General features: G+C 46.5%; 1 protein-coding gene across 1 annotated transcript in view; it reads left to right on the top strand.

Annotated features, from left to right (window-relative positions):
* LOC147633987 (uncharacterized) overlaps positions 1-19276 on the top strand; it is a 127879-nt gene that overhangs the window by 46086 nt on the left and 62517 nt on the right. The window contains exon 2 of the mRNA XM_086805069.1: positions 18108-18157. Within this exon, the coding sequence (XP_086661195.1) occupies positions 18108-18157 (50 nt within the window). The remainder of the gene's footprint in view (positions 1-18107; positions 18158-19276) is intronic.

The following is a 19276-nucleotide window of genomic DNA, read 5'->3' as shown; positions in this document are numbered from 1 at the left end:
GTCGCATGCTCGTGCTGGTCGTGGGCTACCGGAACGTGTAGGCAAAGGCGTGTAGGCAACCATGCCCACGCAAGCGGCCAGCGGGCGACAGCCGGCCAGGCCTACGCAGGCGGCCAGGCCGACAGGCGCCCAGGCCTACGTCGGCTTGTGGCCAGGCCTACGTAGGCGGTCAGGCTGGCAGGCGCCTAGGCCCAGGCAGCCAGGCAGCCAGGCCTACGCAGGCTGGCGTAGGCGCAGGCGCAGGCGCAGGCAGACACGAAAGCGCCGGCAGCCACGGTCACCTGAGCGCAGGCGGCGCCGACCGATTCGAAAGTGGTGGCAGTACGGTCGGTGACGGCAGCAGCGCAGGTGACGACTGCAGACAGGACGACAGTGCTAAACCCAGGAGGGAAGAGAAAAAAATAAAATCCAAAAAAGCATTCGGTGCTTTTGTTTTATTTTAGATTAAACTTTAAAAAAAAAAAGGTTTAAAGGTCCCTCCAAGGTTTAAAGGTGTTTATTTTTTTTAAGAAAGCAGAATATATATATATATATATATATAAACACAAAAGCAAAAGCTCAAGTAGCTTTTGGGGACAGTTATATAAACCCCTTAAGTGGGCTTCTTGCCACACATCTTGCCACACATCTCTCAAGTTTTTAAGCTCTCAAGCTCTCAAGTTCTCTCGCACTTTTTTTTGTGCAAAGATCGAATTTTCTCTCCACTTGCCCTCTTCACGATGTCGACCCAAGAATCGGAGTTGGAGCCCCTTGTCAAACGCGAAGGCTTGCCGGCTACGGAAGATACCGATGCCGATCTTTTTGACGATTACGTGTCAAAATCAGATTTCCAAGAGTTCAAAGTTGCTCTCGAAGCTTCTTCTTCGGACGTCAGGCACAAATTGCCGCCCAGATGCAAGCCTTGCAGAACTCCATCTCTCTATTGACCACTACCCTCTCTACTCTTTCGGGTATAGATACCTTGGCCTCTGCTTTAGGCCCCACCATTACTCCGGAACCGTTTTGGGGGCGGGCAAAAGCAGCGTACCAAGGAGATCGTGGACACTTGGCTACATAAGTGGTAGGTCCATTTTCAGTTTCATCCATATTATGATGGAAAAAAGATCCAGTTAGCAGCAGCAGATTTCCTCTCAGGCAAAGCTTTGCTTTGGTGGAAGAAACTCAACCCTAAGCCAACAACTTGGGCACAATTTGAAGACGTCTTCAAGAAGGAATTCCTCAAGAAAGAGGATGATTATGATGTTGTTGCCCGGTTTACAGCTTTGACCATGACCTCGCAGCACCTCACTTATGAGGTCTATCTCCAGAAGTTTAGGGACTTGCAAATGAAAGCTACAAAGATGGATCCCACTACTCTTTTGGGGTTCTTCGTAGCTGGTTTACCAGACTCATACTGTTTACAGGTTAAAAATAACAAATGCAAAACATTGGATGAAGCCATTCATTCAGCTCGTATCTATGATGATACAATGGTCTCTTCTAAGTCGAAACCTGTTACCGAGCAGGGGAACAAGCATAAAAGAAAGTTCTCTGCACCTATGGCTAACACGACTGAAGGAAAGTCTTCGGACCAACCTTTGAAGAATTCAAGTTCGACACTAGCGAAGAAGAAACGACTCCTTAAAGCTTTGAAGCTCAAGAAGGAAGGACGTTGTTTTATCTGCGAAGAAAAAGGACACGTGCGTAACGAGTGCCCGAAGCAAAAGGGTGCAAAGACCAACGCAGGACCCAAGCCAAAGGTAGCTAACCAGTTGTCTTTGACAGGTACGTCAGTTACTGTACTTTCTCGTCCTAGTACATGTTCTGATTGTCTGTTCAACTCTAAAGTATTTGGCTTGCATGATCTTCTCTGAGTTTATGGAGAAGTGAATGGCCATAAAATTCACATTCTTCTAGACCTTGGCAGCTCACACAACTTTGTTAATTACAAACTTGTGCAGAAATTGAGTCTTGATACGACACACAGTGATCATACCTATGAGGTACGCCTACCTGCGGGAAGGCAAGTATGGGATCGAAAGGTGGAGATGCTTCCAATCCAGATTCAGGACTACAAAGATACTCTGGAATGCTATGTTATGCACCTAGAAAATGTAGACTTATTATTAGGGATTGAGTGGTTTAAGACTCTTCAAGTCCAGATAGATTGGTCTAGTCATTATTTTTTCTTTTCAGCATAGGAACATCCAGTATAGTATGTTAGGTGATTGTATTTATCCCTCTCAGAGACCTCTTGTAAATACAGTTGATTTTGGAAATATAATGGATTCTTCTTTGTATACCGCTTTCTATTGTGTATTGATTCCACTTTCTTCCTTTCTCATCCCTTCCATGGATGTCAATGAATTAAGTGTGTTTGAAAGCAAAGAATTACAGAAGATACTTGATTCGTTTCAAGATGTATTTCCTAAGGAACTGTCATCGGGTTTACCACCTGAACGGGCCGTAGATCATCGTATTGACTTGATCCCTGGTGCCCATCCTGTCAGTATTCCACCTTACAGGATGAGCCAAGCTGAGGAAGATGAGTTAGCTCAACAACTCGAAGATTATTTGAGGATGGGCCAGATCCGTCCAAGTAAATCACCTTGGGATGCACCTGTGTTGCTTAGGAGAAAGAAGGACAACACCTGGAGAATGTGTATAGATTACAAGAGATTGAACAAGTTGACAATTAAGAACGGTTATCCTCTCCCTAGATCAGATGACCTGATTGACCGGTTAGCAGGAGCGAAATATTTCACGAAGATAGATTTACGTAATGGCTATCACTAGATACGTATTCATGAAAGGCATGTCGAAAGAAACGCCTTCCGGACTAGGTATGGCCATTACGAGTTTCTCGTATTACCTTTTGGGTTAACCAATGCTCCAGCCACTTTCCAGCAAATGACGAACAATCTTTTTCGTAAACATTTGGGAAAATTTATGGTGGTGTTCGTGGATGATATTTTGATATATAGCCGTACTCTTGAGGATCATGTTAGACACCTCACGATTGTCTTATCTATTTTAAGACAGAATCCACTATATGCTAAGTTAAGTAAATGTGAGTTTTTTATGATAGACATCATTTACTAGGGACACAAGATCACTAGAGATGGATTGAGCATTGACTATGACCGAGTTCAGAAGGTTCTGGATTGGCCTATACCGCGAACAGTGAAACAACTTCGTTCTTTTCTCGGTTTTGTTGTTTTTCTTGGGAAATCTGTGCGGGAGTACTCCTAGCTCACACTACCGATGACCGACTTATTGAAAGGTTGTGGACGTAAGTCAAATCAGCTTATCACTTGGAATAACGATTTGGATATGGCCTTCAGACTTTTGAAAGATAAAGTCAAGGAAGCACCTATCTTAGCATTACCCGATCCTAGTCGGCCTTATGTTCTTGAAACTGATGCCAGTGACTATGCCATCGGGACTGCTTTATTTCAAGATGGTAGACCGGTTGCTTTTGAAAGTAAAAAGCTAGACGACACTCAATCTCATTGGCCAACCCTCGAGAAGGAGCTTTATGCTGTGATTCATGCTCTCAAGGTTTGGAGACATTATTTATATGGCTCCAAGTTTGTGGTATTGACTGACTATCAGTCAATAAAGTATGTGTGTGATGCGGATGATTTGAGAGGAAGGAAAGCTCGTTGGGTTGAGTTAATGCAAGATTTTGATTTTGAGATCCGTTATCGGAAAGGGTCCATGAATAGTGTTGCAGATGCGCTTAGTCGAATTAAAGAGATGAATACTTTGTCGTTCACCGAGATTTCTACTGTCTTATTTTAGTCATTGAGAGGGCTTTGTAGGACTGATAGTTATTTTGGTCCATTTTGGCAGAAGATCCAGGACGAGAGCTCATTGATTGACCAAGACTCAATGATTGAGCAGTCTACCATTCAGGTTGCAGGAGGCCAGTGGATGATTCGGAATGGTTTACTATTCCGTAATGACAAAATTTGTGTACCACAGATCTCGGACATTAGGTCCAAGATTCTTAAGGAGTGTCACGACGCCCCTTCTGCTGGACACCCTGGGGTACATAGGACACTATCGTTAGTGAAACACACTTTTTATTGGCCAAAGATGAAAGAGTATGTAGAAGATTATATTCTCAAGTGTCAAATTTGTCAGGAAAATAAAGCTGAACGCTTTAGACAGGCTGGGTTGTTGCATCCTTTGCAAATCCCAGGTAATAAATGGGAAAGTATTTCCATGGATTTTATTACCGGATTGCCAATAACACATCAAGGCCACGATTCTATTTGGGTTGTGGTAGATCGCTCGACAAAAATGGCTAGATTTTTACCGACCCGGAAGACTATTACAGCTACGCAATTAGTTTGATGCAGCACGTAATTTTTTGCAAGATATGCAGGAAATGTTACTAGTTGCGAAGGAATCTATTAGAAGTGCTCAAGACCGAGACAGATTTTATCCTAATAGACATCGTTCACCCAGAGAGTTCTCTAAAGGAACGATGATATATTTGCGAGTTGCGAAAGATTCCGAGACTTTACGGACAGGTCGATCTCCGAAATTATCCCCTAGATACTGTGGACCATTTCGTATTACACGAAAGGATTGATTCAGTTGCATATGAATTGGATTTGCCTTCTCATGTGAAAGTTCATCCTGTATTTCATGTCAGTAGACTTAAGGAAGTACTGGGTGGAATAGACCAGTTAGTTACTCCTCAAGAAATTATAGATGTCGAGGTCATGACATTTGTTCCGCACGAACCTGAAAAGATTCTTGGATTTTGTGAAAGAAGATTGCGTAATACGCTTATCACACAGAATACAAGATCAAGTGGAAGGATCGTGTTGAGGAGGATGCTACATGGGAGACATTGACTACTCTTCAGAGAGATTACCCTGGCTTTTTAGTGAGCTTAGGAGTGAGTTCTTAGAGGAAGGGGAGTATGTCATGTGCACAGTGTGTATCTACCGTGTGCTACACGCACACAAGACTAGCTTCGAGGTTTGGGGAAGCTTGGAGCTAGGCAGGCTGATTGGCGAGCTGAGTTAGGGATAGACTAACGGGCGGGCACCCAAGTGTGGACGCCCGATGACCGGCCAAGAGCCTATAAAAGGGTGGCCAAGGTTAGTCATTAGTCATATAGAGTCTCGCGTGATTTGTGAGAGCTCTATGGTCTGGAGCCTGGATCTAGTGCAGACGTGCACCTGCTTTACGCTGTCGAGGCCGGCAGCAATCTTGAGGCCCGCGAGGGTAGCTTCGTGGCGGTATGGGACGTCGCGAGGTGGAGATTGGTTGGTACGTCAACCTAGTTAGCTCAGCTCGTGGCTCGGTGGAGACAGCCAAGATTGTGGGCTTGCCCACGGCTATCGTGGTTGGGAGGTGAGTCAGGCCTGCACTCCCTTGTTGTTTGTTTGATTGCAGGTTTCGAGTCTCATACCAGGAGCGTTCCACGAGGAGATCCGTTGGGATTTGACAACAGTGGCTGGTACAACCAATACAGTGGTTGGTACAGCAGGTACAATGGCTGGTACAACCGATACGGTGGTTGGTACAGTAGGTACAACAAGTACAAATGCTGGTACAACATGTAGAGTGACTAGTATAGCAGGTACAGTGGCCTTGCCTTCAGTATTTCTTCGCGATGGAAGCCTCCAAAACAGTCCCCAACAGCCGGTATTCTTCATGGGCAGCCTTCAAAAGAGAGAGAAAGAGAGTAGCCATCATTAGGGCAGCCTGTAACGGTGGTAGAGGCTAGTGTGCAGCAAGAGAGCCTCTATTAATGAAGAGAGAGGGCTCCAATTTATAGATTTGGGCCTCCCATGAGCTAAAATAGCAAGAGAAGGCTACAATGACAAGTGGAGAGCCACACAATAGCTGAAGTGACAAGTGTGAGGCCACTTGTCTCACTTTGATCCACTTTCTAACAAGTGTCAGGCCACTTGTCTCACTTTGGTTCACTTTCTTGCCACATGTCCCAATCTAAGAGATGGGTCCTTCCATAATCTTTACCTCTAAAAATATCCCAACTAGTAGACATTCTGTCATAGGCACTTTGCCAACTCTAAGATGGTTCCTTCCATAATCTTTGCCTCTAAAAATATCCCAACTAGTAGACATTCTGTCATAGGCGCTTTGCCAACTCTTGGTATCTGCTTAATTCCAGATGTAATGACGCGAACAGAATTTCCATTGGAACTCTCCTAAATTTTAGGAGTGTGGTCCTTTGTATTCTAGGATAATCCCCCATTCCCAAAGCTTGTACTTTCCAAATATTTAGACATCCTGGAGTCCACCAGACTCCTTTCATACTGGGAAATGTCCAGGCTGGTGACATCTGGAGTGGATGAAGACGATCATGCGGCAAGCCACCTCCATCGTCACCTTTTTCACCTCAAAGGTGAAGGTGCTTGCCATGTTCCGTGCACCACACGCTTCGCATACATGTGGCTTCTCTTGGAGAGGCTTTATGATGTGAAGACACCCCTTCGCCAAACGGTGGTTGGCCCAGAGTGGATGGATTGGGATGAAAGAGAGACAAGTGACGCAAAGGACATGCAAAAATTGTGCTTGCATGATGATTTTTGGACCGAGGTACGGAGCATTGTCATTGACATAACCCCCTTCTATAGGGTTTTGTGCATGACCGACATGAAGGGCGCTATCTGGGGCCTCTTGGTTCACTTCATGCGAGAGACCACCGCCAAGTTGTGTGCTTGTTCTTCCCTCTATGAGGACAAGCGCGAAAATCTTTTGCACATTGTGGATAGAAGATGGAGGTGGATGCGATGACCTATCCATGGTCTTGCCGCCTTGCTACATCCGGCCTACAAATCACCCACCCTTTTAACCGACATTGAGTTGCTAGAGGACCGCAATGCCTTCTTGTCTAAGGCATTGCTAGAGGAGTTCCATGGGAAGTTTCTGGAGGAGCTCATTAGCTACAACAACCAGAGGGGGGGAGCTGCACTTGCATCATCGCATACTTGGAAAAGGAAGTATCTTGTGAAACCCCCTTTTTGGTGGGAGACATTTGGCTACACGCTCAGCCGCCTCCAAAAGGTGGCTTTGAGACTCTTGGCTCAAGATTGCGCTTTGGGAGAAATTGGAGCACCTACTCTCATACACATGAAGCTCTGCAACAATCACTTGAGCACACGACAGTTAGAGCGGCTAGTATATTGCCGCACGAACTTGCACATGTTGCATACCATGCACAAGATGGATTCGGCTAGACATGTATAAGTTACAACTAATGACCACTTAAAAGTTAAAACTTTAGTAAACTTCTAACTTTTTGCCTTTTGAGTTATATTTGACAATAACTGTGTCAATGCGCATTATCGCTTGTAGGTCGTCAATGTGGATGAGTTCAAGCTCACAAGCGACTCTCTCAAGAGTGTCCACAAGGAGGTAGATGATGAGGAGAGATTGTATGCGTAGCTCGAGGAGATTGATCGACGAGTTTCTTGTACTCGTCGTGGGCGTGCAACAACTCGGTCTAGTAGCAGAGGAGTGCAAGTAGGCACTTGCGAATGCACCTTTCGTCCTGGCTTGAGTAGCACAGTGCAAACCTACACATGATAAGGTTTCGCTAGTTCTTCCTCCGCTTCTACAATGAGGACGCTTTGATTGCTTTGTCACCGGACATTAGAGAGCCTGAGTTTGATGACGAGGGCAACATCCTAAGCGAAGGTGACTTGCGCAAGCGCTACGATGGGCACTCTCTTGATGGAGGTGATCCTTGTGAGAGCTCTGATTTTGATAGTGATCACTTCTCCATCAGCTCCATCTTTGTTCGTAGCACGTAGTCCCCTCCGGGAACCGTACTGTGCGTGCCATCTTCAGCAGCCTTGCTGTCTTCGCTTGTTGCTATCCCTAGGGGCCTTGCCGTCCGCGACTTTGCCACCCGTCTCCATCTTTGCTCTGCACTTGACCCGGTGGCTCTGGTGCCTAGCGGTCCGCCTCTCCTCGGCTTCGTTGGCAGCACCACCGCTTCCACTCCGCTCCACCCTTTGGGAGGGCAAGCATTTGGGCGGTGCACGGCGGTGCTCCGCCAACCGTGGTCGAGCAGAGCCTACATGGCCTTACCCAAGAAACCCCACGCCTTACCCGAGAAACCCCACTTTTCGGCCTCCTTCACGGCAGTTGTACCTGCAGTGCACGTGCTCGACATTCGGCCCCCTCTTTCTCGCACCTTCTCCTTGCCATCGACCTTCTTCATCGACATTGATCTTTTGCACCATTCGCATTTGCTACTTCTTCGGTGGCCTCCCTCATACATTTTCTATTAGATAATTTTCTTTGCTCCTTGTACTTTGTTATTTTCAAAACACTTGCAGGTTTCTTCCTTTTGTGAGCTACTCGCAACCTAAAAGTTGCATTGAGTGGGCACTCTATTTGCGGTGTGTTGGACAAGGAGCATTTGGTGTGGGACATATTACTTTTTTGTAGGCGAAAATGGGAAATTGTCAGAGGGCAGCGGAAAGATGTAGACGAATTAAAAAAATGCTGAAGCTCCTAGAGAGAGATGAGAGAAAACAACAAAACGCTGATGCACTAATCCTCAAGGAAAGAGTGGATATAACCAGCCCGTACGCGAGGAGTGGACTCCGTAGCTAGAGGGATGAAGGTGCTCACCAAAGTGATCAAGAATGATGAAGAGTGAGGAAGAGGGCAGCATATATATACACTCCTATATGAGCTGGCCAACTGCCTCCTAGGCTCCTACATGACCTGAAAATCGGTAAAAAGGGTGGGCAACCCACATCAAAGGCCCATAAAATAGGGAAAAAATATGGGGAATGCTAGAGCATAGAAATGGTCCCTGTAGACATGAGAAAAGCCACCAACAGGAGATGATATATGCTAACACCCCCTCTCAGGTCCTGGGGGTGGCCCAAGACCCAAGGAACTGCCATGAACGCCTATAGCTGACTAAGATAATCCTTTGGTGAATAAGTCTACAGGGTTGTCCTAGGTAGGACAATATTCGAGAATAATGTCTCTCCAAGATCCGCTCGTGCACAGTGGTACTAGATCTCTATATGCTTGGTCCGCGCATGAAATACCAGATTCTCAGCAATATCCAAGCAACTTTGGTTGTCGCATGAGATAAGGGTAGGCTGCTGCTATCGAAAACCGATCTCTTCAATTAGCTGCCCAACAACCAAATCACCTCACAAGTAGCTAAACAAGCCACTTGATACTCCGCCTAAGTCGAAAGCGCCACCGTATGCTGCTTTTTACTCGTCCATGAAATTGCTCTAGATCCAAGAGTAAAGCAATGCCCTGTAGAAGAACGTCGGGAATCTGCATCTCCAGCCCAGTCGGAGTCGCTCCAACCACGTAAAGTGGCCCACTCTCCATATAAAATGCCAAAATCCTTGGTACCTTTCAAGTACTGCAGCACACGGAGTGCTTCTTGCCAATGAGTGTCCAAAGGTGCTTGCATGAAAGCACTGAGAGTTCTCAACACAAATGCACAATTAGGCCGTGTGTTGAGGAACCAAATCAACAAACCAACAGCCAGAATCCGTGGGGGAAGTGATGGGCTTACAATTTGTCATTCTAAAAGCCTCTAGCAGCTCTGTAACATACTGCTGTTGAGAAATGAGTATGCCATTTGAGCAATGAAAAATCTCCAATCCAAGAAAGAAGTGAAGCAACCCAAGATCTATCATCTCAAATTCTTGATTGAGGGCAACCTTTGTCTCAGCAATGTGTGCTGCATGGCTGCCTGTGATGATCAAGTTGTCCACGTAGAGAATGATAAGAGTATACAACCCTTTCTCGGGATAAATGTAGAGGTTTGAATTAGCTGCGGATTGCTTGAAACCCTTTTGTTAAAAGAAAGCATCAATCTTCTCATACCAAGCCTTGGGGGCTTGTTTTAAACCATGTAAGGCCTTTTTCAGCATGTAGACCATACCTTTGGAGTCAGGAACCTGAAATTCTTGGGGTTGTTCCACATAAACTTCCTCCTTTAGCTCCTGTTGAGGAACGCGGATTTGACATCCATCTGAAAGATGGGCCAATGAGAGTGTGCAATAAGAGCAAGAACTGTTCGTATGGTTGGCATCCGAGCAGTTGGTGCACATGTATCATCAAAATCCACACCAGCTTTTTGAGAATAGCCTTTGGCCACAAGCCTGGCCTTGTGCTTATCCAGAGTCCCATCCGATTTGTACTTGGTCTCATAGACCCTCTTGATACGAATCACCTCCCGGTGTGCCGAACGAGCTCCCAAGTCTAATTCCGCTCAATAGAGCCAAGCTCCGCTTCCATGGCTTGCTTCCAAGTCGGTTTGGAAAGCACCTCCCCAATATGACTAGGTTCCAAGTCCTTTTGGATGTGTGACATCAGTGCATAATCGATGCTCAAGTTCTCCTAAGTTGATGTCGTGGTACGCAATCGCTTTGATCGACAGGGACCCCTGTTGGAGGCGGAGGCAACCGTGTTACCCCCACAACCATAGTCACGAGGGACGGGGGGACAGGGACGAGGAGGGGGGAGGGAACGACACTCAAAAAATACTTTTTTTTAAGTTTTTCTACTCTCCACTTATTCTACTTTGAAAGTACATCAAAATGAGCACAAATTTATACTAAAATGGTAAGCTTTTGAGTCATATTAACAAAATATGCCGATCAAAGAGTGAAGGCGTTGACGGTTGATTGTATTAATAATTAAGTAGATACAAAATGAGTCATGACTCAAGAGTCGGGACTAAGCCTTAAGGAGGCATAATACATGGAAGGACTCAAATGAGTTGATGACAAAAAGTGCTAAAGCCTAGAGGCTAGAGCTAAGTAGTAAGGCCCATGAATCATGATCCATGAATGATCATCCACGTGAAGTGCTCGTCTCGTGGTCATGGGTAGCTTGTGCCAAAGGAGCATCAAGCTCATCCTCACTCTCATCCTCATTGGCATGCTCTTGCTGCACCTCATCCTCTCGTTGCTCTTCTTGTCGACTCATCTCCCACTCGGTGAAGGGATCTTCCTTCTTGGTCACGCTCTTGCAAAGCATTCGCAAGTTCGCACTGACGAAGACAAGGTCAATGGCACGCTCTACCCCGAGTCGGTTCCCCTTCCTAGAGGCAATGTGGCTGTAGGTGCTCCAAAGTTGCTCCAAGCAAGAGGAGCTGACGGCCTGGCTAAGTATGCGGATGGCTAGTTGTTGTAGCTCCGGTCCATCCGAATCAAAGTCCTCCCACCATAGAGTAGCACCAACTTTGGAGCGGTCGATCTGTGCATCATGACAACCATAGGAGCCATGAAATGACCTGTATATGGAAAGCTGGTCCCTAATTTTGCGCCTAACCGATGCATCAGGCACAAGAGAGTCCAAGATGATCCTCCATCTAGCACCCACCTCCCGGCCGCTCTCTTGCTTGTTGCCTTGGAATTCTGGGTCCACCACATAAGCTGCTACATGCAATGGAGAGTAGTAGGAATTCCACCTTCCTAGACACAAGGCATGGATCTCCTCGTATTTGTCTTCGTCTGGCACGAAATCTTTCAACTTCTCTATTATGTGATCCATGGTCTCGTAGACCTTGCCTATGCACGGTTGCATAGCGTCTACAATCCTCAATAGGTGGACTTCTGGGCCTCACCATAGCATCCGTGGTCTTCACACTCTCCCACCAAGAGGCGTCATCCGCCCATAACCTACAATCTTGGCCAGTGTTTGTACGGGACTCTTGCATGTCGACAAACTCGTCGCTAAGGAAAAGCCCCCTTAAAGCATTGCTACAATCCTTCAACTGGCCCAACATGAGGAAGTTGTAGGCAAACCAGGTGTCGGAATATTTGAGGAGAGAGAGAGAGGACCTCTTGTTGAACTCATACCGAAGTCTTTGGTGGTTGAGGACAAAGGAGACCATGGTGTTCGCCTCCTTAATGAGTGGGCTGATCCATGGCAATGCCCCTATGTCCTTGAGGAGATTGTTTAGGCAACGAGCCATACAAAAGGACACCGTGACATGTCCATACATACCTTGGAGAATAGCTCCCGCCACCCTATTGGAAGGCTCCCCATCCGCAACAAAGCCCACTACATGCTCGAGGCCAATGATCTCCATGGTGGTAGCCCACTCCGCCGCAAGCACATCCGTGCTCTTCCCGGTGCCGGATGTATCATGAGATGAGATGAAGTACATCTCTCCGCGGGAATATGCAACCACACCATGAATACTCCTCTTGTGGGTGTCACTCCATCCATCCACAATGAGGGAGACTCCGTTCCTCTCCCATTGCCGCTTTGTGTTGTTGGCGCTTGCTCTACAATGCACTTCTCCTTCTCGAGCAATGTAGTGTGCAAGCTCTCGAATGAGGGGGGCGTATAGGTTGAGCCATACTCCCCAATCTTCTTAACCATGACCTTGAAGTATTCTGACCTATTCAAGAAAGCAATTTACTAATGAGAAGGGGACTAGGATGATGAAAATATGAATGATGAATTGGCAATGATCGATCGCACTTACCTAGCCGCTTGAAAGACAATGTGGTCGTGGAAGAAGAAGCGGGCCACCGCCATATCCACCTCCTCTTTCAACTTGGGGTTCCAATTTTCCCAAAGTGTAGATTGTCGCCATGGGCCACGCAAGGGTTGAGAGGCCGTGGAGATGGAGGGTGCCGGCGTCATTGATGGAGCAACATTCCGACTCGATGGTAAAGGTGATGGCGTGCATGATCCCAATCCACCACATGATTCTATTGTAGAGGCTTGAGTTCCTCTCCCCATCGTCGCGGGATCCACGGCCACTCGTGGTGTCCTTCTTGCCGCTTCGACCGCCTCGTAGACGGCAAGCTTGTCAAGAAGTTCCTGTCTCTTTTTGGGCATGACATTCGTTCAAAACTACACCTCATGCCCACTCTCATGCAAGAGGTGGGCTCGCACTTTGTCGGCGCCACCCGTTTGCTGGCACGGCAAAGCTTGCATGCCCATGGCCGAGAACTGCCTCCATGAGCGGATGGGGTGTAGTTAACCTCCTCCCACCATGTCCATCCCGTCTTTCTTCTACGGGAAGCCCCAGCACGTGAGGAGGATGCCATGGTTGAAGATGGCTTCAGCCTTGAGAGAGGGAGAGTGGCTTGAGGGAGAGAGACTAGAGACTACAGTGCTTGTGTGAGAGCCTAGAGGCTTGGAAGTTGAAAGAGGCTTGAGGGAGAGAGTCTAGAGAGTAGAGACTAGATAGTAGAGCTAAGAGAATAGACTCTAGACTCTAGAGTCTAGAGACTAGAGTGGTTGAGCCTTGTGTGAGAGGCTTGGAAGTTGGAAGAGGCTTGAGGGAGAGAGACTAGAGAGTGTAGATACTAGAGACTAGTCACTAGAGTGTGGCTTGCCACTTGAAGCTTGAGGCTTGAGCAATGACCAAAGTGCCAAAGACTCAAGAGACTTGAAAGTTGCCAGAAGGTGTGTGTGTGAGGAAGTGAGTGTGTGTGCTTGTTCTTATATAGATAGGTAAGAGAGAGAGAGGCAAGGGCCAAGCCTCAAATGCCAAGGCAAGAGGGCCAAGGCAAGTGCCAAGGCCTAAGAGCAGATGACGTCCCCAAACGACCACTTAAGCGATCGAAAAACGGCCAGAAAACGGACCATTGCAAGGTGCAATGGCTCTCTGCCATCCCCCCACAGGGCCGTCCCCCACAACGTCCCCGGCCAAGAATTGTCCCCGTCCCCCATCCCTTGTGAGGGACACCTCCAGGGGGGCGTCCATCTGTCCCCTTCTGTCCCCGTTACTGTCGTGTCTTGGGACGGTGTCCCCGCGTCCCAAGCTCCCGTCCCTTGCATCCCCTGTGACTATGCCCACAACCAATTGGGAATACGAGATCCCCCCCCTGAGAAGTTGAACCCTGCTCCTGAGATGTAGTCTGCTGTGGAGCATCCACCGAAATCTCCTCCTCCTCGTGATCAATGTCGGATGATTCCTGCGCTTGAGGTGCTTGAGGACGTGCCGGGTCAAGCAGAGGAAGAGGAATAGGAGGATCTAGCGTGAGGAACCAAGGAGAGACTAAGTTGAATCAGCTCTTGAATATGAAGAAGCCCCCTCTGCAATGGAAGCTAAAGTCTCATCAACCGCCACATCTCTGCTAACGATGATCTTCGAGGTTGCGGGGATTGTAGAGCCGATAACCTTTGGATTCTGAGCTGTAACCAACTAAAATATGATGCTTGGGACTTAGCGTCCAGCTCCCCCTTAACACCATCAGGTACATGAACAAATGCATCTGACCCAAAAACCTGAAAGGAAAAAACCGTGGGTTTTCTTCCAAGGTAGGCCTGAAAGGGGGTCTGCCGTGGCCCCTGGAACAGCAGTAGTAGGGGACCAATTGAGAATATAAACAACAGTAGCAACTTCCTCCGTCCAAAGCTTTTGAGGAAGACTCCAATGTTTCAACATTGTCTGAGCCATCTCAATCACCATTCGGTTCTTCCGCTCCTCCACGCCGTTCTCTAAAGGAGTAGTTGTGTTGGCAAACTCCCGTTGAATGCCATGTAGCTCACAATATTGCTTAAATTGGAGAGAAGTAATGTCGCCTCCTTTGTTGGCTCGTAATGTCAAGACAAAGTGTCACGACTGTGTCTCCACTAAGGTCTCCCATGTTTGGAATCTGTCAAAAATTTCATCTTTGGATTTGAGAAAATTGGCCTAGGTATATTGCCTAAAATCATCAACCAATAGAAGAACATGACTGGCAGAACCAAGGGACGGAGCGCGCATTGGGCTGCACAAATCTGCATGAACCAACTCCAGAGGCGCCGTAGCTCGTTGTGTGGCCTTCTTTGGAAAGGCCTCCTGATGTTGTTTTCCTTTGAGATAAGAGTGACAAGGGCCCTCATGTGTGCCAACATCTGGCAATCCATCCACCAGCTTCTCCCAAAAAGCCTTTCGCAAGGCCTCCAAATGAAGATGTCCAAATCTGGCATGCCAAAGATCGCCTGTGGGGGTACGTGTGTGAAAATAAAGAACCGTGAGTTTGTACAGGCCATGGTCCTTGATGCCTTGCCCAAGGATCTTGTCAGTGAGAGGGTCCTGAATGATCACAAGAGTCCTCCATAAGCACAATTTGCAAATTTGATGTACAAAAAGGAGATGAAATTCTAAATCTGGCACATATAGCACTCTTGAGGTGTACTTCCCTCTATTGGCATCCGGAATGAGAGGCATTGTCCCTTTGCTAAGAATGGGGACAATAGAGTTATCTCCAATGGTCTCTTTGATCAAGATGTTGACTGTCCAACTGATTGTCAATCTCCTTTGTGTAGTATGGTTGCAGTGACTCCCAAAGCAAGAAGCCCTAGAGAGCGCACACGAGAGAGGCAGCCATGAAAATACGCCAAAAACAGAGGCAGCCCGAAAATTTTTGCCCCTTGCAAGTGCCAAAATCATGGTTGGCTAGGTAAGGCTCGGATGGGAGGCCCTTAGCCAATTGTGGTGGTGCTCCCTGGTGGTGCCGCTTGACTCTTTGCAACGCCGTTGCCCCCCCCTCCCCCCCGCCCCCCCTTCCTCCTCCTCCTCTGGTGAGGTGGGCAGAGCTGAGTTGGTGGTGCCATTGGCTAATGGGTTGAGCATGTGATAGGGTGTCAGGTGAGCTGAGCGGCAGCTGAGCCGAGCCCTGGCGGTGGGCTAAGCAAAGCGTGGCGACGGGTGTTGGCGAAGCCGGGCAGAGAGCGCGGGCAGGCGTATGTGTAGGTGCGGACTGTTCGACCGCATGAATGGTAGGCAACCAGGTGGCGAACTAGAGAGGCAGATGCACAAGACAATTGCGCAGCTTTGATACCACTGTTGGTCCCGTTGCAAAGAGGGCAAGAGATGACTGATGAGAGAGACATTGAGACAGTGGCAAGCAAGTAATTAGCACAATAAGCAAATGATTAATCGGGGATTAAAAGGAAGTACACTAGAGTTGTGGAAAGCATTCCTTTTTATAGGAGAGGCCCCCCTCTACAAAGGCGAAGCATATAGTGCCACCAAATATGCCATATGCCAATCATGATGCCAAGTGTCCCTAATAGATGTTACTTTGCCACACATCATTGCTTACATAATATCTTTCTAAGAGGCTATTCCCGCACAAAAGAACTCACGCACACACTAGTGGTTATTCTAAACTTTGGTAGTTTAATGCTTTTGCAAAAGCGTAATATGGTTCAAAGTATGCCTCCCTTGGAGACACCAATTGGTCATCTATGTGATGGTACTATGTTGGGTGAAATGCAGAGGAAACCATTTCCGAGAGAGAGTTCTGTTAGGGCTGTCCAAAAATTACAGCTTATGCATAGTGATGTATGTGGTCCCATGTGGACTCCATCTTTGGGGGTTGCTGATATTTTGTCACATTTAGTGATTACCACTCCAAGTTCACTTGGATTTACCCTATGAAGGAAAAATCTGAGGTATTTGCGCATTTTCAACAGAAGGTTGCAATGGTTTGCAATGGTTGAGGATGAAACAGGGTGCAATGTCAAGACCCTCTGGACAAACAGGGGGGTGAATACATGTTGCATGCTTTGAAAGCTTTCTTGTTGTAGAGTAAGGGGATTAAGCATGAATGTACGATGCCATACACACTTCAACAAAATGGTGTGATGGTGTGGTAGAAAGGAAGAATAGAACTTTGATGAAGATTGCTAGATGTATGATCAAAGGCCAAGGGTTGCCACACAAGTTTTGGGCCGAGGTAGTGTTGACTTTGGCACATGTGTAACTAACAGGTGCCCTACAAAAGCTTTGAAGAGCATCACTCTGTTTGAAGCTTGGTATGACAGAAAGCCAAAGTTTGACTACATGCATGCCTTTGGTTGCATGATAGAGATGAGGACCAAGCTTGATAACAAAGTTGTCAAATGTATTTTCGTGGGATACATCATTGTGAGCAAGGGTTGTAGGTTATATAACTTGTCTACTCTCAAAATCTTCATGTAAAACAACTTCCATCTCTCTCTATTTAGATAGGGAAGATGTTGCTCGCACGAAGGACATGTTTAGTGGTGGTTTGCCCTTGCCATACGTTGAAAATTTGGATCAACCAGCTGATTTTCAGAAAATACCTTGTGATGTACCTTGGGATGAGCACGACAGGCCTCAAGATTTTGAGGATGTTGAAAGGGAAGAAAAGGAATCAATTCAAGGGGCTAGAACAGTCCCGAGGTGGCTTCTCAAGACAGTCTAGGAAAACCATTTACAAGTTCCTTTGGAAGGAAGAACTAGAGCTGCAACAAGGGATAGGCAGAGTGAAAGCCTTGCTTTTATGAGTAGTGTCATGGATGTGGAAGAGCCGTGTCCTTATGAGCAACCCAAAGGCATTTTACTTTGGGAAAATGCAATGGAAGAAGGATATACCTTTATCTTGAAAAACCAAGCATGGATCTTGTGGATTTGCCACCTGGTAAGGATGTGATCGGTTCTAAGTGGGCTTATAAAGTCCATAGTAAATCCGATGGCTCAATAACTAGGAACAAGGCTAGACTTGTTGCCAAAGGATACTCCCAAGAGAAGGGAATCAATTGTGATGAGACTTTTGCTTCGATGTCAGAAATGGTGAACGCCAAGAAGAAGTTTATGTGCAACAACCACTTACAGCATACGCTTCCCATTTGCAAATGTTACTTGCCCATTCATAGACATCTTAATGTGGAATCATCCCCTTCATGATTTAAATGAGGCCATGTCCCGTAGTGTCCCTACTGATGACAGTTTCTGTATGCAATTGGGAAAGTGCTCAAATTTCTCTCCCTTTTGACTTCAATGTTCATGCATGATGGACTGTCTGTTGTTTACCAACAAGTTATATGCTAGATGATACCTTCGCTTCTGAAGGGCAATCCCTTTTTCCATTGTGTAAGATGGCTTACAGGTTTTTGAGACAGATTTGTACCAATACTTGACTTGTTTGATAATTCCACGATTAAGCATGAAGCTGACATTCAAATAGGGCACTTTGCTTCATTATAAATGTTCAATTGTGTAGAGGTCTTAGCAAGCAGTGACAAAAAATAAGGGTTCAATTTTTGGAGTTGTGCAAGTACCAGTGTGTGCAAATGTGAGGCTTCCTGCTTATCAAGGGTTCATAGTTCAAGCCTGATTGTGTAACTTATATTTCGTGTGGCATTTTGTGACTATGCAGAAAGCGCTCTTTTGGCTTGGCTATTTGTCAAAGCAGTCTCATATCACAGGGTAAGAATCAGAGCTCGTGTTCCTTTTGTTTAAATTGAATGGCATTTGCACTTATCAAAGAAGCTCCTTTTTTCCTAAAAAATTCAAGATGCCCCGCACAGGCAGGCATGCCTGCACACACACGTCCATCATGCAACGATGCATCAATACACGAGCAATGCCATGAGTTCTAACAAGTAATGCAGAACCCAAAATGTATCAGAATTACGTATTTGGCCAGGGATGACTTGTTTTTGGGTAGTCTTGTACCTCGATTCTGAGTTTACATGAGAGACTTTGCTGCCCAAGTAGGTACAGTAAAAACTTTTTTGATTCAGTGATGAATGATCGAATTAGCACTAGCTACATTTACATTTGATTGGAATTTGGCCCTGATTTCTCTTCAACTTGGCTGAGTACCTTTGGAGAACTGATATAAATTTCTCTTCAACTTGGCTGAGTACCTTTGGAGAACTGATATAAATTTGATATGGTTGTTTTTTTTCCCCATATCGCAAACCCACATATACTCTTGAGTGCTAGGACGTGATTGAAAAAGCGTGTACTCTATGCTGTGCTTGATGGAGAAGCTTTGTGAGTAGACTTCTGCCAAACTTTTGTTCTTGTTTCATTGATGTGTGTGTGTGTGAGAGAGTGTGTATTACATGTTTGGTGTGTGGTGTGTGTACCGTGGTCGCTGTCCACTGCTGTCGTTGCCGGCGCTGCTGCCGTTACTATTGTTGCTGGTGTTGCTGTCACCGCTGCCGTTGCCATTGCTGCTGTCGTTGGACTCTTCTGATCTTGTCTTCGACCTTCGTTGCTGCCATTTCCATCTTCAGTGCTGCTACCAGCCCTTGTTGATTTCGTCTTCTGCTTCTGTTTCTGCTCTTCTCTCAGCTCTCTCCGTTTCTCTTAGCTCTCGTCGGTTCTTGCTCACCTGTTGGTGCTACCCGTCTCCTTCTTCTGCAGGTTTTCCTACTTTTGCTAGCCTTTCGGCAGTTTTGTTCATAGCGAAGTCTCTGTGTGTGGCTCTACTTCTGTGTGTTTTTCATGGAGTCTCTTGATCATGTTAATTCAAGATGAACAGAAAAAGCTCCTGATGCTTTAGATCCGAAGAGAATGAAAGAGACAGAACAATTT

This window comes from Cibotium barometz, chromosome 11, assembly GCF_041138505.1.
Source record: "Cibotium barometz isolate CiBa-2024 chromosome 11, ASM4113850v1, whole genome shotgun sequence".
In the NCBI taxonomy this organism is placed as follows: domain Eukaryota; kingdom Viridiplantae; phylum Streptophyta; class Polypodiopsida; order Cyatheales; family Cibotiaceae; genus Cibotium; species Cibotium barometz.
The sequence above is the reverse complement of the archived record's forward strand: the minus strand, read 5'-3'. Positions and strand labels throughout refer to the sequence as shown.